The sequence below is a fragment of the Diplotaxodon limnothrissa genome, linkage group LG1 (genome assembly GCF_057381915.1).
Source record: "Diplotaxodon limnothrissa isolate DT_005_m linkage group LG1, D_limnothrissa_male_GT1.1, whole genome shotgun sequence".
NCBI classification, from domain to species: Eukaryota; Metazoa; Chordata; class Actinopteri; order Cichliformes; family Cichlidae; genus Diplotaxodon; species Diplotaxodon limnothrissa.
Genome location: NC_140596.1, coordinates 2520992 through 2547040, shown reverse-complemented (window position 1 = coordinate 2547040; position 26049 = coordinate 2520992). Strand labels below are relative to the sequence as shown.

The 26049-nt window shown below is 44.4% G+C and overlaps 2 protein-coding genes across 2 annotated transcripts; both read left to right on the top strand.

Annotated features, from left to right (window-relative positions):
* Nucleotides 1-10057: 10057 nt before the first annotated feature.
* nqo1 (NAD(P)H dehydrogenase, quinone 1) lies at nt 10058-19421 on the top strand. Its single transcript, XM_085351215.1, has 6 exons — nt 10058-10181; nt 10732-10899; nt 12021-12151; nt 13927-14040; nt 14321-14422; nt 18916-19421. The coding sequence occupies exons 1-6, from the start codon at nt 10178-10180 to the stop codon at nt 19273-19275; spliced, it is 879 nt and encodes a 292-aa protein (XP_085207341.1). The 5' UTR covers nt 10058-10177; the 3' UTR covers nt 19276-19421.
* Nucleotides 19422-20803: 1382 nt separating this feature from the next.
* Nucleotides 20804-25789, top strand: LOC146639213 (gamma-aminobutyric acid receptor-associated protein-like 2). The gene is made up of 4 exons (XM_085351214.1): nt 20804-20901; nt 23451-23506; nt 23593-23765; nt 25279-25789. Exons 1-4 carry the CDS (start codon nt 20868-20870, stop codon nt 25367-25369), a joined length of 354 nt encoding a protein of 117 aa, XP_085207340.1. The 5' UTR covers nt 20804-20867; the 3' UTR covers nt 25370-25789.
* The last annotated feature ends 260 nt before the right edge of the window (nt 25790-26049 follow it).

Here is a 26049-nt window from a genome sequence, read left to right as displayed (position 1 = left end):
GCTCAACCCTCCTCCAATGACAAAGTGTGTGTACATGTGGATGTTCTGTTTTGTCCTTTGTTTTGTCTTTTTTGTTCTTTATTTTTTGTTCATTTCTGGCTGTGGTGTTAAAGTTTTATTTTTGGTTTGTTCACTGGGATTGTGGAGGGTGTGCCGACCATCCTGACCTGCTGGTGAGCCTCGGTCCTGAACCCTCTTGCCCGGCATGATTGACGGTGTAGCTTTAAAACATTGCATTCCTTTGAGTAGTAAATTTAAACTGAACTGTGCAATCATGTCTTCTGTGGAAACCTGTGCACCTTATTGGTGTTTCTACTCATTTCCTTAAGTGGAATTCCCAATGTGGGGTTTTTGTTGGCCACATTTTTTTTGCCCCTGGATATCATGAGAACAGTGAAAGTACTGAATCACTCTTAGACATATTCACACATGCTGCACCCTTCCGCTGAGGAAACTTTCAGACTTGAGATAAGCCTGAATATGTGGTCTTAATAAATAATAAGACTACATATTCTATAATAAATAAGAGTTTTATGAAAACACTGAATTAAAAAAACAGCGGCCTTGGAAAAGACCAAAGTTACGCTTCACTATTGACATAAAATAAACTATACACACAGTGTCTTTCAATGGCAGAGGTGTGCGTGTGGCTCAGTGTCTAAATGAGTGAGAATGTGCGCTTGAAGCCATTTATAGTTCACTTATCTGTTCTGCTGCTCACAAACAAGCACAAATTTATGTTAATGATCATAATGCCAAAAAAATAAGTACATTGGGCATCTTTCTTGGGCCTCAGACAAAAATACAAAATTATGGGATGGGACAAGCAAAGAAAAGAAAAAGAAAGAAACAAACATAATTAGACTGAACATGAGTGGTATGCCCCATTGCACCTGGCATGTTATTGGGACGTCCATCGAGCTTTTGCTTTATTCCTTCTTGTAGCTTTGTTATAAAGCCGACATCTTCTTGTGAAATGCTGCCTTGGTTACGCAGATGTAACGACCACCAAACAGCTAAGACAGTAAATGAGAGCAGGTAAATGGATTCAGCACAAAGATGCAGAGCGCAGAACCGACGCATCACAATCTGTGAGCTGTCGGCTTTCTCACCGACAGCACACAGACAGTGTCATGTGAGCATGCGAGGCCTTTCAGGTTAACAACTTTCATCCACTTGCCTTTCAGCAATGAAAGGCAATGAAATGTGCTTATTTCTTGATGCAAAATTTCCTTTTAACTTGACTTGAGTAATGAATACAGGACAGACTTGAGTGGGGAAAAGAAAGAGGGAAAGAAAAACAGCGGAGAAGAGGGACGGGGATAAAGGGCAAAAACCAAAAAAAGCAAACAGACAAAAAATACAAATATCAATCACCTGTTGAGAAAGAAAAAAAGAGAAAACAAGCAGAAGAAAAAAAAGAGCAACATATATGTGAATATGACAGTAAATACTAAATATTAAACATCATTGTGCAGCACATAAGATCAACAGAACACAGTGTAGGAGCCAAAAAGGGTGTAGTTTGTGGGTGTGATCACCCGTGTGTACACCTGTGAGCATGGACGCACTTGTTTTTAAAAGGTTCCTTCATGTAATGATCTGCTAGAGGGTGTGGGGGGGCCACAGCCCCGTCCTCCAGGGCATGAAGCAGGTATGGAGGAGATCAAAACTCCAGACATCCAGAGGCCCCCAGAACACAAGAGACCAAGGAAGACCAACAGAGGGGCAGCCGCGCCACTGTCCCAGAAAGAGCTGAGGAGAGTCCCAGATGAGGGCTCACTCAGCAGCCGCGGAGCAGAAGCCAGGGGGAGTTGCAGTGACGCGCCCGTGAGCTCTGCCGGCAGCCAGCTGCGCCAGAGTGACCGAGCCCCAGGCCGAGAGGACGAGGGCACCCCACCCCCGAAGTGGCCCGAGCGAGCCCCAGGCTCCAGGCCCCGATAAGCGGCCGCCAAGGAGTGAGCCGGTGTGTACCTGGACGCCCATCCCCGGACACAAAGAACCACCAACACACCGATGTCTGAGGGAGTCCGCCACTGACAGGGGAAGTGGTGGTAGGGGGAGATAGGCCTCCAAACCTTGGAGGGCCTGAGATGTCCCCAGAGAGGTGGCGCCTGACACCCAACCTGACATATAGACACAGACATACAGGCACACACAGACACAAACATCCATTCCCACCCTCATGCTCTCATATGCACTCACTCCACACTCAACCAACGTGGAGACAGACATAAAGAGACGTTGTACACACAATCACACTCCCCAAGCGTACTCTACGAACCGGGTCTAGGTGCCCTCGCCCCTGGAGGGGGGAACTGCACCCAGACCCAGGTGGTGTTCCCCTTTTACCTGCGGTGGGGAGAGGCAGACCGCCCCGACTCCGCAGCAGCAGGGAGGCCCCACACTCCAGACCGCAGTCGGACGGCCAACTCCTCCTCCTAGCCCCCCCGCTCCAGCAGGTCGCAGAGAATGGGGGTGAGAGAAGACTCCAAACCTCCCTCCACCCGCTCATTGTAGTGTTGATGCATGTGTGTTCTAAGGTGCCTTTAAAACCCAGGAGGGCATGGAGCTACCTGCCAGAGAGCAGCAGGTAAGCGCATAGTCCCTCCTGCTAGCCCTCAATGTCTACGTGTATTTAAAATTGAGAGGTGGGCAACGATGCCAGGGGTGGGGTGTACACCCTGATGGTACTTTGGATTCCGTGTAGCGTGCCCACCCCCAAGATCCTATATGTATGTGTAATGAGAGTGTGAGTAATGTGAATGTCTAAGTTGTGGGATAAAATTGAGGCTTCTGGCTAACTTGTGGTGCTGTTGTTGTCAGACTTAAACACAGTTTCTTATTGTTTCTTCATCCTTGTGTCTCGTTTCCAAACATGAACTTCAATATCTGGCTTCTGGACGTCTTTATCAGAAACGGCCCTAACCAATCTGGCGCCCTAGGCAAGATTTTAGGTGGCGCCCCCCTACATCAGCAGTGTAGTGTAATGTTGTAACAAATAATATTTCTATTAAATAATCTTTACTTTGCATTTTAATTAACGTGGGATTATTTTTTGTATTTAGAAATAATAGTACCAACTTTTTTTTTTTTTTCAACATTTGTGGCACTGGCGTGGCGCCCCCTGATGGACGGCGCCCTTAGCATTTGCCTATACGGCCCATGCCACGGGCCGGCCCTGGTCTTTATGAAGAAGCAACTGGTGAATCATTGTGCCCAATAACATTTGCAGCAGCTTGGTCCTTGGTGCAATGACACGATTTCGCCACCAGGGGGCGGGAATTATGCAGTTCTGAGTTCGACTATCACTTCCACCTCTTCTTATAGTCAATTAAGAGCTTTTTTATGTGATGGCATGAAGTTGGCTGTAATGTGAGTTGAAAGGTCTTTGTGTTGATATTGTTACAGTATCACTTTGATCACAAACTACACCCCCGTCGAACTAAAACAACACAAACTTCAATAAATAGTGCGACGGGTGAAATAGAGACATACAATGATCTATGTAACATACAAAACATACCTCGCTGGCTGACCTCCGCTTTGAGGCAGAAATGAGCACTTTACAGATACTTTTAAGAACATTTGAACTTGCTCTGACTTAAATTGGCCTCTACTGCTTCAACTTGCCTTGCTCATACATCCACATGGGCATGCATCTCACTCAGGTGCACCAGCAGAACTAACATGCAGTACAATAGTTCATGCATGAGAATTTCCACAATAAATGACCTAATGACATATAAAATATGCGTAGTATAAAACAAAATACATTAATTAAAAGTATGGCAGTGAAAATGAGAGAAATTCACTAGAATAGAAGCTCAGGAGCACGAAGGAAAGGCGCAGGCTTCAGGGAGCGCAACCGGGAGTCTCAATAGAGGTTTGCAGGTGGAGAAGTGGCAACAGGGGAGGTGGGGTGAGGCGGCTGGGTTCCGAGAGCGAGGAATCGGCGGGATGCAATGACGGTGACTGAGGGCAGGCAGGTGAGTTGGTGGAGTGATTCAGTGGAAAACTCCCACAGTTTCCTCCTGTTATGATAATATAGCAGGATGATTTATGCCGTGAGAGTTGAGACTCGGGTGTGAAATGTATGGTTTTCAGGGTTTTTATCGTTAACTCGGTTCCTCTGGGTCTTTCCCGTGTTGTAGTTGTGCGTCTTATTTTGAAAGAAATGTTTCCCCGTTATAGCGACCAGAGAGCAGGATGTTACTCTCAATGTTGTTGTCAGGAGGACGCTGCTGATGAAGTTACACAGTTACACAATAAATTCTCGTTTATTATTATATTTACAAAATACCAGGTTTTTTTGTCTTGGTCGTATCATTTTATTTTGTTGTATTTATCCGCCACATCTTAACAGCTGGTCCGTGAAAATATTGCCTGAAATTAAACCGTCCGTGAAAGGTTGGCGACTGCTGATTTAAACCCGCTCTAATAGATAATCATGCCTGTTCTGAAAATGCTGACCTATTGCCAGCAGGTGTGTGGGCGTGGTATGTATGTGGTGCACGCTGCATAGAAGTTGTGGATGTTTTGTCTGCTTAATCCTACTTTTTTGTCCATTTTGAGGTCACACTACGGCAATACTGACACGGAGAAGTGGGATCAGGACAGGCGCAGAGAAAACATGGGGACAGAGACTGAACACAGAACAGGGACCATCAAAATAAAACAGGAAGCATAACGACAGGCACCGAGACACAGTTCTGACACTGAGCAGAGGGAACACGGCGTGCAGGGACAGGAGTCACATGAGACACGAGTGATAATATTAATCAAAAGAAAAACACCGAGTCATCACATACAGGACCGTGATAAAAACATTGTTTTCCTTTGAGTAATAAACTTAAACAGAACTGCAAAATGACCTTTTCTGTCTCATTTTAGTGGAACAAACCTGTGTGGCTTGTTGGTGTTTCTACTCATTACTCATCTTGAGTAGAATTGCCGAGGCGGCGTTGTTGCTGGAAGCCGTGGAAGCCGTGGAAGCTGTGCTGTGTCACGGATGGTCTCAGAACTCAGAGCAGGCTGCTGGCTGCGATCCAATCACAGCAGCCGATTCATAAAAGTGTCAGAGCGCTTCTTTGATGTGTCACATCCGCATATTTCTATCATCGCTGGGGAAACTTTCAGACTCAATATATGACTGACTGCATAGTAGATCTATAAAAATAAGCGTTTTATGAAAATGCTGAATGAAAAAAAAACTTCCTTGGAAGAGATCAACGTTCAGTTTGCTGTTGAAGATTAATATACTATATTATTATTACTATACACAAAGTGTCTTTGAATGGCAGAGGTGTGCGTGCATGTGTGTGCATAATAATAATGTAATAATGTGTATGTGTTAGTCCCCATAGGGAAATAGTTCCTCTGCATTTAACCCATTCACCCAGTGAAGCAGTGGGCAGCCACCAATGCAGCGCCCGGGGAGCAGTGTGTAGGGACGGTACCTTGCTCAGGGGTACCACAGGGTAGCCGTTCAATGGAGTCGAACCCCCGACCTTCCGATCATGGGGCCACCACTCTACCTACTGAGCTATCCCTGCCCTATGTGCGCTTGAAGCCATTTATAGTTCACTTGTTTGTGGTGAGCAGCAGAACAAACAAGCGCGAGTTTAAATTTTGGACGTTTAGCTGTGATTGAGTTTTACAGCTTTTCCCACTGATTAAAACCTCCTTAATGCCAGTCATACAGCACAAAGTAATTAAGTAAGAAACAACTAACCTGTTGAAAATCAGAGCCCCGGTACCCGGGGAGAACATCTGGTTTAATGGGATGTATCGCCACATCTGCTATTTAAATACAGATACGTGTGTTGTCCACAGAAACATCAGCATCTCAGCTAAAAGCCCACAAAACCATTTCAACAACCACCAAACGATTAGCAAGCAGGTAAACAGATTCCTTTAAAACATGTAAACACAAAGTGGACACGGACACGCCGTCTGTGCTGAAAGCCCACATCTGAGATTCGGAAGCTGCAGGTTTCATCACTCCAACCGAAACTCACCGAACCAGCAACAAAACACATTTGAGAACATCGTCATGAATTCCCTTTTGCTTTGGCTGTTTTACTTCCACTGTGATAAAATCGCCCTTCTGGGCAGCTCTCTGTGTTAAACTATTCCAAGTATTAAAATGCTTTTTACGATCCCAGGAAAAAAAATAAAATGATAAGAGCCAAAAAGCTCAAACCTCGGCTCTGCACTGGCTTCAAACACTGGACACCATACTGGGCGTCCTCTAAAAATCGCCATGTTTGCTTGCCTGGCTATCACTGAGTGAGGGGCGGGGCACACCCTGGACAGGTAGGGCTGCAGGTAGGCTTGACTTTGGGCTGATATTGGCCTTACTTCAGCTGTCAGCTTGGCTTAGAATCTGGCTTTTGGTTTTGGACCTGCTTGAAACTATAAACTGTTGTGGTGCAATAAGACTGTAATTCGGATGCCCCTCCCCCTGAATAATTGATTCCATGTGTTTGTTCACCACTGTCAGCAAAGCCCTGTGATTTTTCTAAATATTTGAGTGTCTCTTCGGACTCTGAGGTCTGAGGAGCGGAGCGAGATTCAAACATAGACTAGTTCCATCAGAGCACCCCTAAAAACAACCATTAATAGTATTAACAATAACATGTTACAATAACACTCTGGCACAGCTGGCGGAGCCCACGGGCACGCCACTGCAGCCCCGTCTGGCTTCTGCTCCGTGGCTGCTGGCTGACTCCTCGTCTGGGGCTCTCCTCAGCTTCCCAGGTGGGTGGCACAGATGCCCCTCCGGTGGTCCTCCTTGGGCTCTCGCACTCCTTGGGCCTGGATCTCCTCCATGCATGCTTCATGCCCTGGGGGACAGGGCTGTGGCTCCCTACACCCTCCAGCACACAGGTGTCGAACTCCAGGCCTCGGGGGCTGAGTTTTTGCCTCGGGTTCGATAACTACAGGCTCCGCCCTAAAACGGTGGATTAGATTGAAATCTCTGATTATTCCCTCTGAATTATTCTTAGACACTACAGTAGGTCATCCAACACATTAGGTGGCTTTGGAACGTAACATTGTGACGTTTTCCAGTTGAATCATTAATATTAATTACAAGGCACGCGTGACAGTATGATTGGAAACTGAGCCCCCCTAAAAGTTTGGACCCGCCCCTGGATTCAAATATTAAAGCAATTCTACATTTTCTGCATCAGCAGCTGAACACACGAACACTGCAGTGATGCACAGTGTGGGTTCCTGTGGTGGCTCCACCCCATCTTTCCAGGTATGACCAGCGTCCGATAGAAGCTTCAGCAGTGGATGGGTCTGGAGATGTGACCACTAACGAAGGAACAGGGAAACAAGATTAAACACAAGGACTAAATCACAAAAACAAGGTACATGAAGACCTAGTTACCACCAGAACGTAGCTGACAAACTGGTGGAGAGTGGAGGACAGCGCTGGCCTCAAGAACCTTCTGCTGATTAACCGTGGATGGAACTCAGGTGAGACACCAGGGACTAAAATAAGTGCATGAAAGTCCTTCAGACTTTTTTACTGTGCGGAGTTTGTCCTGTGTTCGATTAGACACACAGGACATAATAACATGTATGTTATTATGAATGTAAATATATTTTATTAAAACAACATTAGCACAGTTACACACGGTCTTCTCTGCCTCATCAGAGAAACATCCACAGCTCAGCTGCATTTCTAATCTTATGACCTCTTACTGACCAATGGGAGCACTTTGAACTGCATGTGGTGCTCTGACCGCACGCTCATACAGCAGGTCACATGGCCAGCATAGAATCAAACTAACGCGTGAGTCTTTAGACTGTGGAGGGAAACCTGCAGGCGCAGGGAGAACATGCAAAACTTACACTGAAAGGCCCCGGCTCGGTTCGAGGTCACGGCTGACAGAGGTAGCACAGACACGGCGTGAATACACTTTCATCGTCTCAACTTTCACCAGAACTGCCATTTCCCTTCAGCTGACCCACACTGGTGAATCTAAACCCCCCGCCCTGTAGGGTTCCTATGAAGGGGGAGTCACTGCTGAAGCCTCTGCTGGACGTTAGAGGAACTGCAGGTTTTGGCAGTTCAGCGTGTACCTCATAGCCCCAGAGCTCACTCCGTGTGAATGAGATGGAGTTACAGGTTTGAGTCCAGAAGCATTGAGGTGCTCAGAGATCCAGCAGCAGCAGCGGTGATGTTTTTAACCCAGAGAACAAGTTCAGCACCAGCTGAACAACTGGCTGCTGTTCACACTGGATCAAACTGTGATGTTTCACTGGTGCAGAAGAGCAGACTGCACCATCTGGTTGTGTGTTTGAAAGGCATGCAGCACTGCTGCGCTTCATTCCTGGAAGAGCTGCATTCACAGTTTGCACATCAGCATGTAAAGCACACTCTTATCTGAAGGTCTAATCAGGTGAACAGCAGGTGACACAGGTGTGCAGGCAGCATTCCTATGATAGTGCAGCCTGCTGAGCCTGAACTGTAGCGTGCGAGTAGCGTGTCGGGAATCCACCTCAGGATCATTCAGATAAAGGTCACATCTGATAGATATGGAAAAGACGGGTTAATGTAGACACGCCGAATATTTTACAGAAACACAACTCGCATACATCTTGAATTTATTTGGAGCTGGAATTGTACGCCTTTCTTTTCTTTAAAAAAAAATACAGAAAGAAAATGAAAAAAAAAATCAAAGTAAAACATAAGGAGAACAGAATAGTCATAATTAATATGGTAACATATTCAAAAAGGAGTAGGAAGAAGCTAAACTTATCCAAGTCCATCACCTTCTTCCATTTGTACTAATAATCATCACTTTTTCCTTCCTGTCTGTGCCTTATCCAATCAGGACTCAGATTCACGCTCGAGTGTCCGGGCAAGGTGAGAGCAGTGGGAGTAGCAGGAGATCCAATCCAGAGTTCCAAGGGAGTCCAGGAGGAGAACGATGGTTACAGATGAGCTTTCCAGGTATGACCAGCGTCTGATAGAAGCTTCAAGACACTCTCTTGTACCATGACACACACACACACACACACACACACACACACACACACACACACACACACACACACACACACACACACAGATAAACACACACGCACACACACACACACACAGGTAAACTGACCGTCTCTAAGTTTAGCTGCAGCACACAACCTCAGGGGTGAAAGATGTTTTCTTGGGATTGCCTCTAAACATGTCTCACTTTACAAAGCTGTTTACAGGTCTCGGTCCTCATTCTGGTCCCGGTCCTGGTCCCGGTCCCGGTCCCGGTCCTGGTCCCGGTGCCTGTCTGATGGAAGTGACTTAAACTTGGTGCCTACTGCACCTTTAAGCAGTGAATCTCGATGGTTTTTGGGTTTCTTCGTTGATTCCCACTCACCTCAGCCAAGGACATTATGGTTTTTGTAGCGTTTGAGTGTCTGTAAACATGATAGGTGGAAAAGCTTTCAGTGGATCCTGATCAGACTTTGACCTCTGACCTTTGCCCTTTTAGATCAAAGGGATAATAATGCTATTAGAACCTGTTTCTCACTGCCGTGGTTCGTACTGACAGCTTACGAGCATGATGTTAGCTGAGTAAGAAAGCCTCACCGTTGTCCCTCAGTATCAGCTGATTTCCCGCCTGCTGCTGTCACGCTGTGTCGCGTTGCTGCTCGCTGCAGGTTTCCTTTTCCTTTTTCTTTGTGTGAGGTCTTCCTGTTCTTGGTGTTCCTGTGGTTTCCTGGCTGGCGTTGGCTGTTTTCATGTCCAGCCTGTTTTTGGACTTTATCATTATAATTTTTTGCTTCCACTTAATCTTTTTTTTTGTCGTTTTATTTTTTGCTTGGCTGGCTGATTAAAGATTAGTCCTGTGGACTGAGTGAGATCAAAATCAAAATAAAAAAGGCCTCATATTCTTAATCATGTCTCCATTATGTGATTTTGTAATCATCCGTGAACTATGTGAAAGTCCACTCTGCTGTCAGTCATGAGAGTCCGTTCACCCCGCTGAACCGGCCCTGCACTCTGACAACATGCCCCGCCCCCCACGGTATGCTGTTATGACTCTCAGACAGGTTTGTTCTATCCTGACATCTGATCTAACCCTGTTTGTCACGCTAACAAAGCCGTGGGCCTATAAGAAGCTCCGCGAAGCCGGTCTCCTGTGCCGACGGGTCCAGCAGACGCAGCATGGGTAAGTGTCTGCGCTCATTGGTAAAAATCTGAGAAATAAATCTATAAACTGCTGAGCGTCCTGTGGGCAGACCGTGTGCATCCACACAGCTCCCAAACAAACCTCAGGTTTATGTCTTTCTTTATATTTCCAAGTATTTGTAATTTTTTTCATAAAGTTTGCTCTCAGAACTGTAAAAACAGTGACCTCAAAGTAAGAAAGATTTTCCAGTTTTCATATTTTGAGCAACACGACAAAGAAAGTCATCAAACTTGATTTCAAGGTTTAACAGCTCTGTGTGTGTGTGTGTGTGTGTGTGTGTGTGTGTGTGCGTGTGTGTGTGTGTGTGTGTGTGTGTGTGTTTATCTGTGTGTGTGTGTGTTTATCTGTGTGTGTGTGTGTGTGTGTTTATCTGTGTGTGTGTGTGTGTGTGTTTATCTGTGTCTCTGTGTGTGTGTGTGTGTGTGTGTGTCTCTGTGTCTCTGTGTCTCTGTGTGTGTCTCTGTGTGTGTGTGTGTGTGTCTCTGTGTGTGTGTGTGTGTGTCTCTGTGTGTGTGTGTGTGTGTGTCAGCTCAGAAGATAGCTCTGATCGTTTACGCCCACCAGAGTCCGGCTTCGTTCAACGCGGCGGCTCGAGACGTGGCGCTGCAGGAGCTGAAGCTGCAGGGATACGAGGTCGTCGTGTCTGACCTGTACGCCATGAACTTCAAAGCCAGTGCCACGCGGGATGACATCATCGGTGACCCCCCCCACACGGGGAACACACACACACACACACATTATTGCTTGTTTCATCATCAGTGCTTTACAGTTTTTTTCATCGTTTTATTTTTAAATCAGAGCAGAGTGCAGGAGCTCATCATATTTGTACATTTAAACTTTATGACTTCAGATGCTGCGAGACAGAGATGACTGCAGGCGTGTCTCTCTGAGCTCACGTTGCATCTGTCAGTCAGTTTTTGGCCTTTTTTGTGCTTCGTCTGCATTCATCTGACATATTTATTCTTTGTTGTTTTGTGTCTTTGGGCACGTTTTGAGCCGAGCTTCATCTTTCTCATTGTCAGCAAATCCTGGCAAAACACCAACTCGAGCTTTAATGCTGCTCTCTGTGTGTCTCTCAGTTTGTGGTCCATCACCTCACCTTTAAATCCTCACCTTTAAATCTGTGTAAATATTTAAAGTGAATGAAACATACCTTGGTCTGATTCGCAGGCTAATCATTTCTTTGTCTGCTGTAGTCTGCTCTTTAATGCTGTAATGCTCAGACGGGGCATGCTCTGAGCTGAAATGCCCCTCAGCTCCACATGGTGACACAACTTCTGTGTGCAGTGGACACCAAAGAGGAAGCTGAAACTTTAAGACACGTCTCCCGGTGAAAAACAGCTCCTGTGCGCCCTGAACTATCATCAGAACTTTTAATGATTGGACTGATGGATGAAGGCATGCCACGTGACTCTTGCTAACCTTGCCTTCATCACCTCATCAAACACTTTGAAGCTACCCAACAAACAGCTCTGCTGCCTCAGCTTTGCACTCAGACCTTAGATGCTGACCTGAAGGGATGTTTCAGGGACTATGTGAGATTTGCCTTTTTCCAGCCGCTACAGCTTTTGTTATAGTTTCTACAGAAAGTTTTTAAAAAATGCTGCTGATCAGTTTTTTGCACACTGGACTATCTCCCCTCACAAGCATCACACTTGTTAATAAATTATGGCCTTTGATGGGTATCAGTGAAATAACTCTCAGCTTAAGTCAAAGGTTTGTTTTATATAGAAAGGGTGCCTCTGGGTTGAAAACACCCAATTAAAGTGAACCGATAAAACCTCCCAGTGAGATTCTGACTGAGCGTGTTGTGTTCAGGTGATGTGAGGAACTCTGAGCATTTCCAGTACGGAGAAGAGACCCTGCACGCCGGGATGGAGGGCCGTCTCAGCGAAGACATCGTAGCTGAGCAGCGCAAAGTAACAGAGGCCGAGCTCATCATCTTCCAGGTCAGAGGTCACTAAAAGCTGCAGTTATTGAGTGTCACAACTTCCCATTTCATGATGAGTAACCTCTCCATCGTGCCCACAAACACAAGTGAGCCCACATCCTGGATTATCCTGAGAATACAGAGATCGGTTCCATTTTTAATGGTTTGTAATGTTCAGCTTCTGTGTTCTAAATTCAACAAGCTCCTTAAATCGCCCTGCTCATCGGGAATGTTGTTGTTCTTCTGAAAGATTATTCCTGAGGCGGATTCATGAAAGGTCAGAATATTTAAAGTGAAGCAGAACACAGACTAATAAAACCACCATCTGAGCAACATGAAGTAAAGTGGTTTTAGAAATAAATTTAGATTTAAATAGGATTTAGATTTTCAGGGTGATAAAATTCATCTTCCTCAGTAGCTGTCGTATCTCTATTGCAAATAAAATTCTCCAAACCTGGAGCTCCGCCTTCTCGGACGGTCTGTTAGTACAGTGACCTCACAGCAGCCATATTTTTGGTCACATGAGGTCATTGAAAATCCTCCATAAGGCTCCAACAGAACAATTATTCGGTATTCAGAATACATTTACCTTGTTGAAATAAAGGGATTACACGGCGGTATTTTCCTGTTTCACACTGTCGCGGGTCAGGACTGTTTGGGTTTTGTTTGACAGCTATGTTGTTGTTCCAGGCAGCAGCGTTACGGTTGCCATGGTTACAGGGTGACGCTCTCTCTGCCACTGTGTGTTTCCTGGGTGAGAGAGGCCTTGTTGTTGTTGTTGTTGTGCTAAGCTAACAGGCAGAATGCTACAGGCTCTAAAGAATGCAGCATCATGGGCAGTGTAGTCCGTGCTGCAGGGAGAATGGACTGCCATACCCGTGATGTGTCTGTGAGCGAGGAGGGAGAAAAATGAAAAGTACGAGCTGTCACGGAGCAGAAACGGGAGCTGGAAGCATGTAAATATAATAATAACCACTGCAGCCAAAAAGAGAGCCTGACGAGCCCAGTTGTAAGTAAGCTATTAAGACTCGACTGTACGCTGTGTTCCTGTTTTCCTCCGAAACAATAAGTTTTGTTGCAGCAGCCTTTCAACGCCTCTCTCTGTGTCTCGCTAGCAAACTTGACCCAGACAACAAAGTAAAGCTATTTTTCGGCTACGAGCCCAACACGAACCCGACGTATTAGCCAGAGGTCCCTTTACTACGGTTCAGTGCCGCGGACCTTCAGTAATAGTAATAAATCACATTCATGTAGTTGTAAACTGCTTGATAATATATTAAGTTGTGGTGGACCACTAGAGGGCTCCACTCACACCCAGTGTTGAGGAAGTGTGTTGCTGTGTTTTGTGGCGCGATGTGTTCAGTTGATTTTGGAGAGGAATAAAGAAGGAGTGAGAACTGAGAGCTCTGTGTCGTCCATGCTTACCTCCACCACAAAGTAATCCAAAGTATTCAGAATACGTTACAAAATACATTTTGGGGCATGTATTCTGTAATCTGTAGTGGAATACATTTTAAAAGTAACCTTCCCAACACTGGTTATAGAAACATTCTTCCATGTACAGAGACCAGCTACCAGGCTGTAAACATGTTTGTTTCTGTTGTAAAGTTTGGAAGTCTATGGGGACTGACTCACTTCTGCCTCTGCTGGACATTAGGGGAACTGCAGCTTTTAGTACAGGCATGTTTGCGTCTTTGGAAATGCTTGATGTAAAAGAGTGTTGAACTAGAAAATGACTGAGAATAATAAAACTCTGAATGGTATTAATAACAACATTATTTTTTCCTTCTGTAGTTTCCTTTGTACTGGTTCAGTTTTCCCGCCGTCATGAAGGGCTGGATAGACAGAGTGCTGTCACAGGGCTTCGCTTTCTCCCTGGAAAAGATGTACGATAACGGGATATTCAAGGTACGTTCCAGCAGAGAACATCAAATCATTAGAAGGATGCAACAAATAACACAACCAACTCCATTAATATCAGTCTGGATTTATCGATTTAACCTACATTTAAGTGGGACAGTCAGGTGATGCGCTCATGTTTCAGAGATGAAAAGCAAAAGACAACAAAGGAATTTCTGTACATATGTTTGAAAATTATTGGAAAACTTGATGTTGATAAAATAAAGAGCTTTTCTTTGTGGACGTGTTTTGGTCTGGTTATCCAACTGTATGTTATATTTCCTCTAAGGATAAAAAAGCCATGTTGTCGTTCACGACCGCAGCAGCTCCGACGATGTTTCAGCCTGACGGCATCAACGGGGACATCAACGTCACCCTGTGGCCTCTGCAGGTGAGACACCCGAGAAATAAACTCAAAACAAAGACCAAGAATTCACAACTTACTACAAGCATAGTAAATTATATAATTAATCGGCATGCACAACTATGCAGTAAGATCCAGTAAGATGAGAAGTCAAAACATTAAGGCAACATCGTGAACCAGAACACACAAAACAGAAAGTTCTTAGGAGGAAAATCAAAGACTCAGTGATGCTGCAACAAATCAAACAAAAGAATTCAAAACTTCAAACAGCAGAAGAGTAACAAAAACTCAGAGGATCCACTGTAATCCTAATCTCACATACAGAAACCTGTTGGAGGCAGATTAATGGGAATCGATCATAGCTGTGATGTTCCTGTTGGAGACAGATGTTGTTTTCATTCCTGAGTTATTAAATGTCACAATTTTATCAAATCCACTGGAGCCTCTCAGTCACACATGGATGTGGTACAGCATCAGGGAGACGGGCCTGGCCCTCAAAGCTCATTTTTTTTCAATGTGTATGGTTATCGTAGTGAAGGCCCATATTTTATCCCAGAGGATTATCTTATTCTGATCCTAACAAGCTGCAGCACAAACAAAGGCACAAATGTGATTCAGTGTCTCGGCTGATAAAACTGTGATAAACCACTGAAGCTCCTCCAGTGTTTCAAAGCTGACTTTGTCCTCATCCGTTGGCCCATTTACCGCCGTTATCAGCTGATACAAACAGACATGCACCCTCCTCCTCTGACAGGCAGGCTCGTGGAGCTGAACAGAAATAATTTGTTGACTGCTGAGGGGCCAGGGTACGATAAAGGAACGCCTCTAATTCATGCAAAGCTACAGTAGGAAAGTCCAAGGAAAAAAATATGAAGCTTTAACTGAGCATCAGGAGTCTTTGAAAAGCAGCAACACTGCTGATGTGGGTGTGATTACATAAAAAGGAGATAAGAGCCAGTCACCGAGCTGCTGGTACAGTGGGGCAAAAAAGTATTTAGTCAGCCACCGATTGTGCAAGTTCCCCCACTTAAAATGATGACAGAGGTCAGTAATTTGCACCAGAGGTACACTTCAACTGTGAGAGACAGAATGTGAAAAAAAAATCCATGAATCCACATGGTAGGATTTGTAAAGAATTTATCCGTAAATCAGGGTGGAAAATAAGTATTTGGTCACCTCAAACAAGGAAAATCTCTGGCTCTCACAGACCTGTAACTTCTTCTGTAAGAAGCTTTTCTGTCCCCCACTCGTTACCTGTATGAATGGCACCTGTTTGAACTCATCATCTGTATAAAAGACACCTGTCCACAGCCTCAAACAGTCAGACTCCAAACTCCGCCATGGCCAAGACCAAAGAGCTTTCGAAGGACACCAGGAAAAGTATTGTAGACCTGCACCAGACTGGGAAGAGTGAATCTACAATAGGCAAGCAGCTTGGTGTGAAAAAATCAACTGTGGGAGCAATCATCAGAAAATGGAAGACATACAAGACCACTGATAATCTCCCTCGATCTGGGGCTCCACGCAAGATCTCATCCCGTGGGGTCAAAATGATCATGAGAACGGTGAGCAAAGATCCCAGAACCACACGGGGGGACCTGGTGAATGACCTGCAGAGAGCTGGGACCAAAGTAACAAAGGTCACCATCAGTAACACACTACAACGGCAGGGAATCAAATCCCGCAGTGCCAGACGTGTTCCGCTGCTGAAGCCAGTGCATGTCCAGGCCCGTCTGAAGTTTGCCAGAGAGCACATGGATGATACAGCAGAGGATTGGGAGAATGTCATGTGGTCAGATGAAACCAAAGTAGAACTTTTTGGTATAAACTCAACTCGTCGTGTTTGGAGGACGAAGAATACCGAGTTGCATCCCAAGAACACCATACCTACTGTGAAGCATGGGGGTGGAAACATCATGCTATGGGGCTGTTTTTCTGCCAAGGGGACAGGACGACTGATCCGTGTTAAGGACAGAATGAATGGGGCCATGTATCGTGAGATTTTGAGCCAAAACCTCCTTCCATCAGTGAGAACTTTGAAGATGAAACGCGGTTGGGTCTTCCAACATGACAATGATCCAAAACACACCGCCCGGGCAACAAAGGAGTGGCTCCGTAAGAAGCATTTGAAAGTCCTGGAGTGGCCTAGCCAGTCTCCAGACCTCAACCCCATAGAAAATCTGTGGTGGGAGTTGAAAGTCCGTGTTGCTCGGCGACAGCCCCAAAACATCACTGCTCTCGAGAAGATCTGCATGGAGGAATGGGCCAAAATACCAGCTACTGTGTGTGCAAACCTGGGGCCCGTTCTTCGTACCTCGCTAAGTAGGTTAGCCGGATTAGATTGTTGACGATTTCGCGTGATCCTGGATCAGTCGGTTCCCCGAAGCTCATCCGGGACTTGCTGTCATAGCAACAGAGCCGTAAGCGTAAACCTGCTCGGGAGCAGGTTTACTTTATGTAAACAGGATTAGATCGCGGCCACGCAGGTATGTCCGCTTCATTTATACGAAAGCAACAGCGATATTTTTCCACTGTTTCACCATAAATAAATATTATCAATGTAACTAAAGATAATGCAGCACTTGATCCTTTTATTGATGTCACACAGATACATACAGGTCATTTCCTAAAAAAGGGAAATGAACTATTAACATTCTATTACATGTATGTGATTATTACAGATGTAATTCATATTTCAGAGTAGTAATTGTAAATTACTTCGTGTAATCAAGATGAGAGACCACGGCTATAAAAGCGAAGGTGGATTTGGGAAGCCTGTCGCAGCCATGTCCTGTCCGTATACGCGACCAACCCATTGCGGAAGGTGCAAGATTGATAAGGAGAGTCCTCAGAATTCAGCGTATATTGCGGGATAGACAGGATCCTTTAGCTCAGCGCGACAGTGTGCTCATAGAGAGATATCGATATTCCCGTGAGGGTATTATTTACTTAACCAACTTGTTGACGAGGGGGTGCAGGACCACCACCTGTCTTTTTTTCCTCTGCCCTTTTCTTGGTTGCTGTTATGAACAAACTAACAGAGTATTACAGGCCAGTATTACCTTGCCAAGAGACGCAAAGCAATCTAAGAGATAAATATTACCATTCTGTAGAATACTCCTGTATTCCACTTTTACTTGTTCCCATGTTCTTGTGGGTCCTGTTGTGGCTCTAATGTGAAAGGGGATATAATATAACATATTATAATATAATATAATGCCATATGATATTGGACAATATAGTGTCATATGATAGATCTACCCTACCGCCTACTGGTGTTGGCCAGAGGGGCCGATGGCGCGATATGGCAGCCTGGCTACAACCGTAGCTGCCTCCACCAGTGTGTGAATGTGGGAGTGAATGAATAGTGGTATCGTACAGCGCTTTGGGTGCCTTGGAAAGCGCTATATAAACCCACTCCATTATTATTATTATTATTATTAAATTACCTACGAGTTTGATTTGTCAGCAACTTTCTGCCAGCCCTCTCTCCTTGCTTTTGCAGCCTTTGCAGTGTTCTCTTGCGTTTTAATTAAACTCTGAAACTCCTGAAATCCCTCACTCATGAGTTCTTGCTCTGCTGCCGGAAAATACCGAGCACGCCCCTTCGACATTTTCGCCGACCAATCAGCGGGTTGCCGATCAATGTTTCTACTATCGATGCGTAGCCCCTTTTACGACACCCAGTGATGTCACATTCCTGCGTCCAGCTGTAGTAATCGTCAACAGCAGGTGTGTTCGGGGAACCGGATTAGCGAGCTCACGGTTAGCGCGATGATTTGATCTTGGATGTAGTAAGCGACGTACGAAGAACGGGCCCCTGGTAAAGACCTATAGTAAACGTTTGACCTCTGTTATTGCCAACAAAGGTTATGTTACAAAGTATTGAGTTGTATTTTTGTTATTGACCAAATACTTATTTTCCACCCTGATTTACCAATAAATTCTTTACAAATCCTACCATGTGGATTCATGGATTTTTTTTTCACATTCTGTCTCTCACAGTTGAAGTGTACCTCTGGTGCAAATTACTGACCTCTGTCATCATTTTAGGTGGGGGAACTTGCACAATCGGTGGCTGACTAAATACTTTTTTGCCCCACTGTACCACCAGCAGTTCAAAGTTCTTTTGGGACTTTTGTTTCTCTCTTTTTATCAAATAACAGAAGCTGAAGGTAAACATATAAACAAAACTGACTCAAAGCAGGAACCCAGAAAACAGAAAATCCATGAAGTGAATGAGAACAAACATCAGATGATAAGTCTGGGAAGCCAACAGCTGACGGTTAATGATTGGAGTGAAAACAGCTAGGTAACAAGAAACAGGTGAAAATAATCAAGGAAATAAAGAGCTACCAAAATAAAACAGGAAATGACTGAGCACAGAGACAAAACCCTAACACAATTAAAGTTGATAAAGAAGGGCATAAGACGGAAAGCTACACAAATAACACATAAACCCAAAGATGAATGCTTGTGGAAGCATCTTCCTCCCTTCTGTCTGCTCTTGTTTCTTCCAGAATGGGATTCTGCACTTCTGTGGATTTCAGGTTCTGGCTCCTCAGATTTTCTGGAGTCCGGCTCACAGTCCCCCAGCTGCACGAGCCGCGATGCTCGAGGGGTGGCGGACTCGACTCAAAGGACTACTTGCAGAAAATCCTTTGACCTTTGCCCGCTGTGAGCTCTTTGACCTCAGCTTTCAGGGAGGATTCTTACTTCGGCCGGAAGTGAAGGAGGAACTAGCGACGCAGCCTCTCGGCATCTCCACAGGACACCACCTGGGGAAGCCGCTGCCGCCCGATAACCAGACCAGAGCGGCCACAGCGGAAGACGAACGAGGCAACGGGAAGAAGGCGTGTGGCTCCATTCGTACAGTGTAATTCACGCGTGGTTTTAGACACGTTTACTGAAGTTTGAATAAAACTTTGTATTAAAGCACTTACTTTGGTGCTGGAGCATTTCTCTTTTTAGAATATCTGAACAAAGAAAAGCTTTTACTCTAAAACAAATTCTGTCGTCATAAACATGAAGCAATACATTTGATGAAAGTGTAACTGAAATGTATGAAATAAAAGTTTTATGTATTCCAAAAAAACATCAAAGAAATTATGCTTGATGTAAAGTGAATGTATCCTAATCAAATAAAGTTTATTTCACCAGATTTCATTAAACGTAACATTTTAAGTTGCACCCACCTGCTTTTATACAACTGAATTACTTAATGCCAGCTTTTTAAATATATTGTTTTAGTGAGTCAGCTTTTGGAAAGGTTTTTAAAAATCCCAGAAGTATTCATGCCTTTGGTTTTTATTTATTTTGTAAAACAGGAATGTCAAACATAAAGTCCGTGGGCTGAATGGGTATAGAAAAGACGCCATACCCAGGGCATAAGTTATTGAGCTTTTATTTGTATTTTCAGTTTTTTACAAATTATTTTACTGACAAAGACCTTGCCACAGCCAGTAACAGATAGAAAGACAGAACAATTTTTTTTTAAAATAAATTTAAATTATTATTTTCTTCTTTAAATATAAACTTTTAGTTAGTCCAAAATTCAGGACAGTCTTGGCAAAAAGCTACCAGAGCTTTTTCTGTATGTCCATGATGTAAAATGAGTTGGACCCCCCTGTTATGTAAGGTTCAGGACAGATTAGTTCTATGTTACTCGAATAAAATGAGAAGAGAGGAAAAAAAGCAATGACACGTTTCTGATTGCAACACCTCCAGAAGCAGAATTACCAAGGCCATGGGTTTGTAGTTGGAGGCTGTGCTCTGGATCTCTCCTTTCAAAGCAAAACAGGAAGATAGATATTTATTCATTTTATCTTAATATCAATTAATTATTGTAGAAGTCTTAGCCCTGCCACGACATCATAAAACATTCTTAATACTCAGCATTTGTTAACGAAAGTAATGGTTGCATTTAGGGGATTCAAACTGCGCATGTCTGTGGGGACAATGCTGTAATGCTGGTTGTGTTTACGTTGTAGCGAGGAGAAATACGTATGACTGCGCATCACTACGGGGGGAACAGTGCATAAACTACCATGTGAAATGTTAATATCGGCTTATGCATACAGTGAAATGGAAACATTTAATCTTACTTAGGTCTTATGTGGTTATTAGCCTAGTTATGATGCATTTCGCCATTGCTTGTTCGTTATTAATACGTTTACAGAGAGAAAGAGTCGATGTTTCCGTCTTTCTCTCCCCCCTTTACATGGCGGAATGGTAGGGGCCTTGGTGACGTCACGGGCTGGGCGGGGCTCAGCAGGCTGATCGTGAAGAAGAGGATTGTTGCTGTTGTTGTTGTTGTTGTGTAGCTGGAGCGCTGGGAGGTGCCGAGCCGTGTGTTCGTTTGTGGTTAAAACTGAGAGGACAGCGAGCGGGAAGATTGCTGAGCCCCAAATTTAACCGTGAGTCGCGTTTACAGCCCGCTGCACCCGACGAGAGGAGCCCGGAAACGGCAAACATGAAATGGATGTTCAAAGAAGACCACTCTTTGGGTGAGAATGGAGGCGACGTTCTGATTAGTGAGGAAAAATAGTTATGAGTTGTTATTATTATGTTATAAAAGTCTAGCTGTTTATTCTTCCGTATGGGAGTTAATGTGGGCTTTAAAGTTTCTAAGGTGTCGCTGGTAAACGGGCCCTGCGGGGAGCCGGGCCTGTCCTCCAGGCTTTTGTCCATAGAGGAGCCAGCGATCCATTAACGGGGACATACAGGTGTAAATGTTGATGTCCGCTCCTGTTATCGTTAACTTTTAAACCCGTAGTGTTAAAGCCGTGTACTGGGCTCGTGGAAGCGGACAAACCATCGTGTCTTTGTTGTTAACACGACGACCCAGTTTCAGGCTAATCGTGTATACTGGCTCAGCAAGTAGCTAGTCGGGCCTCGCCTCTGCTCGCAGTTCATCAGCAGCTGGATGACCAAACAGCTCTACACTGCGGGCCAGCCGCATGCAACACAGCTGGAAACATCTGTTTAGACATGTAAATGTGCTGAGGGATCATTTAAAGTGTGCTCAGTTACAGCTGAAGTACAGTAAAGTAAATCAAGGTAATCAGGAAAACTCACTTAGTGAAGTACAGGAGGAGTGCAGGAGCACCTTCCCTGTGATTGTGTTACTGTAAAATAGTTTTATATCCATTAATTTCACATAAAAATATTGTATTATTCTATAATTACGCAATTGTAATAAATATTGTGTAAGCTGACTTCCACCAGTGGTTGAAACTTACCATGAAATATTATTTGTAGGATTTAAAATAGCACAAATGTTGTCTCCGTTAAGAAAGACAAGCACATGTTGGTGAAGGCCCTCCCCCCCTGTTGATTTAGGTAAAAAAAATCAGTGGTAACTTTTTTGTGTCATTTATTAAATGTTGTTATAATAAAAGCTTAAGAAAGTATTTATGGTTCTTTCTTTCAAGCTAGCACTATTCAGGGTTTGTAGTCACATGACCATTAACCTGTCCACCATTTTGCCATTGTGATGCTGTAGGGTGGCGTGAACAAGGCCCCACAGAGTCACACGGTCCTAGATCAGTGAGGGGACTGGTTGGAGGTTTACGGTACACGGTGCTACCTGTATGGACCTTCCTGCGATGGCTTAGGTCGCTACACGTCGCCCCAGTCGCTGTTTTGAAGGAAGATGCGGACATTTCTGCAAATGCTCGCTAATTTCTAGCTGTAAAAATGCAAAACACAAAAGTCGAAACCTTTACAGGGAAGGTGAATTTCTGGGTTGTGTTGCACTTTGTGTTTCACTACAGTTCAGGAAGTAGTTAGCGAGGGTTTGCAGATAATTCAGTATCTTCCATGCAAACTAGAAGCAACTGCAGCAATTAGCATGTCTATGGCAGCCAACTGTGAAACCTGAACAGGAGCTCAGGGCAACCCCAGTGCTTCCTGTGAAAGATAAGATGTGGTTCCTGCGGCCTCATGCCGAGCGCTGTTTCAGCCGGCTGACTACAAACCGCAATAAGGATTTTTGTCCATTTGTGCTCATTCATCTTAAATTCATGTGACATAGTGAAAACGAATGATCTGAAGGAAAAGGAGCTGGTGAACTGTTAGAAACGAGAGTGATTGTTTTACTTTAGTGCAAATATTTGCCAGAATAAATACTTGCAGGAATGCATGCGGCGTGATATCATAGAGGCAACATGGTGATGTTTTATTAAAGATTCAGTGCCTGCACGTTCTTCTTTTGAGTGAGCGGATCGAAGGTGTTCGGGCGGCCAGAGGTGGTGTTAACTGACAACAACTCCACCGTCAGATATCGATCTCTGTACATAATCAGCAGCAGGAGGTGCTGAGAGCTGTCTGAGGAAGGTTTTTTCTAAACAAACCTCTCTGAAGAACTCCTCACATAACCACCAGGGACCTAAAGACTTAAACTGAAGAAGTCAGCTGCTTTTTGAAAAGTAGCTTTTATTGATCATTTAAGAAGGCTGATAATATTTGGTACATGTAAACAAACTGCTGAAGCTAGCCTCCACACCACAGGGGGCGCTGCAGGGAGCCAAAGCTTGCCTTTGCATTTAGAAAGTTACTGAAAACCTTTTTTCACTGATTGAAGTGGACTTAAATCTGCATTTGTTAAACCCTGTCATATATCCACTGCTCCTGGTGGATGTTCATATGAAACAAGGCTCTGTATGAGATAAAGAAGGCTTATTTTGAACTGTGAATCATGCAAAGCTGTTGGGCAATATAAATATGTTGAATTAAGTTGAACACTCGATTGCAATGAATAGCAGCTCTTTGTAATGTCTGTTTTTTGTTATTTGTTGCTTATAATTTGCATCTGTTTGATCGTTATTGTAGTTTTCTGTCTTTTTAATCATGTTTGTTTCTGTGGTTTAATCAAGTGAGAACTCAGAGTCAGTTTCTTGTTTCATTATTGTTAAAATAATAATAATAATTTTCTTTATAGTTTCATTTTGGTTAACTTTCATTAGCCTTTTTTTTTAAAATTTCACTTGGAAACAGCGCGAGGTGCCGAGAAACACCCGTCAGACTAACCCGCGTGTGTCTTTGTCTCCTGCAGAACATCGATGCATAGAGTCAGCCAAAATCCGCAACAAGTACCCTGACCGCGTCCCGGTGAGTGAGCGCGACGACGCGTGGGCGGCTGCTTCTGCAAGTCGGCCAGTTCGCTGATGATGAAATGTGTGTGTCGTTGCGTTCAGGTGATCGTGGAGAAAGTGTCGGGATCACAGATAGTGGACATCGACAAGAGGAAGTACCTGGTCCCCTCTGACATCACAGTGGCCCAGTTCATGTGGATCATCAGGAAACGCATCCAGCTGCCCTCGGAGAAGGCCATCTTCCTGTTTGTGGATAAGACGGTGCCTCAGTCCAGGTGAGCTCAGCCTTTCAGAGGACCTCGTTGTCTGATTTTTATATTATAAAGTAAAATAATGAGATCTGAAATGACCTCGCTCTGTAACTTCAGGTCAAGTGAGGGTTGAATGTTTGATTGTAAGCGAATACTGGTGGCTGCCACCATTAACCGTTTCAGTTTCAAAGGTCTTTAGATAAAAGACATCATATCTATGATATCTTTAATTTTCCATGAATCTGCTCGGCTTTTGGAGGACGAATGATAAAAGAAGGCCTGACAGGAAGATATTTACTCTACTGCAAAACACAACAGATGAAAACTGTAAATCTTCCCGTCATTCATTTAATACTGTATTCATTCAGTTTTGTCTCTCAGCATTCAGAATGCTGCATGTCTCAGTATTTCAGTGTTAGTGGGTCAGTTTCCACTAGGGCTGGGTTTTGATTATCGATATATAGATTAAAATCGATTCTAGCTTGGATAACGTGATATCGATTCATTGAAATCCTGAATTGATTTTTTAATATTAATTTATTTTGCCCGAAACGCCAGAATCTCAGGTTAAACCTCACAAAATTTCAACAACCACCAAACAGCTGAAACAGTAAATGAGAGCAGGAACACGGATTCTGCACAGAGACATAAACACAAAGCGCGGAGCCGCCGACGCATCAGAATCATCAGGATCAGTGAGATGTCGCCTTTCTCACCCGCCGGCGCGGACACGGTCGGGGCTGAAAGCCGACAGCTCGCTGATTCTGATGTTTCGGCGGCTCCGCGCTTTGTGTTTATGTCTTTGTGCAGATGATTCTAAAGCTGTTAGTTTGATCTCTCTCCAAACAATATTGACTGAACCAGCAGCAAAAGAAGATCCAAACTACGCTTCACATAAACATCGTCATGAACTCACTCTGACTTTCGCTGTTTTGCTTCCACCAGGATAAAATCACACTTCATGCACAGCTCTCTCTCTCTCTCTCTCACAGTTTCCCGTCTAAAAATCTGTTTTCTTCATTATTCGCTTGCTTGCTATCACAAGTCTACTGTTGTTTACAGGCTGTCGGCCGCTCTTTATGTGCTAGTGTGCGTCACTTGGGCGATCGTGGCTCAAGAGTTGGGAGTTCGCCTTGTAATCAAAAGGTTGCTGGTTCGAGCCCTGGCTCGGACAGTCTCGGTCGTTGTGTCCTTGGGCGAGACACTTCACCCGTTGCCTACTGGTGGTGGTCAGAGGGCCCGGTGGCGCCAGTGTCCGGCAGCCTCGCCTCTGTCAGTGTGGCTGTGGCTACAATGTAGCTGCCATCACCTGTGTGTGAATGTGTGGATGACTGGATGTGTAAAACGCTTTGAGGTCCTTAGGGACGAGTAAAGCGCTATACAAATACAGGCCATTTACTCCTCCAAATGTTCACAGATTTCTGTTGTTATTTATGAAAAAATGCTAACCGGGCGGATTTGTCGGTGTCTTTTCTGCGGTGGATTGTTTTCTTATTTGGTGTTCAGTGACGACGTTGCGTCTCCCTCCATGTTTCAGCATCACGATGGGGCAGCTCTACGAGAAGGAGAAGGATGAGGACGGCTTTTTATACGTGGCCTACAGCGGGGAGAACACCTTTGGCTTTTAGAGGAAAATAAAAGCTGCCTCTCCTGACACCCACCCACATCCAATCACAGCCCTCACTTGGCCCCTGGGAGACAGCGAGGGAAATTCAGAGACTGGAACAGACACGGATGCGCATCAGGAGACTCCGGCGTGCTTGTCCCGGCTCATGTCTCACCTCCTCTTTACAGATCCAGTGTGTCACATTTCAGTTACTCTTTGTTTGATGTTGTGATTTGAGTGTTTTAGTAGGAACCTTGATTTACTATTATTATTGATTGTTTCCACCTTTTAAAAGTGACGAGTGAATGATTTTTGCTTTCAGTTGTGCTTTCTTCTTTGAAGATGATATTTAAAAAAATGAATTATTTGACGGTAAGGTAGCTGGATGACCTAACCAATAAAAAGCCAAAAATAAATCCCGGGCACCTTCCTCATTTCTTCAAACTGTGTGTTATTTGATGCAAATGGGGTCATGTGACTCTTCAGCACAAAAGATCCCCATGAGTGTCGCCTCCAGTCGAGGTGTTAACAGATGACACAACAGCGACAAAAAACAAAGAAAAACTACAACATTGTTACAAATGTTGCTGCAGAGAATCATCTGCACAGAGTGGTGTCATTTCACATAGCTTTTGTTTCCCTGAATGAATGAAATGATCAATTAAAAGTGTATTTTGTATTTACTCGGGTTATCTTTAACTA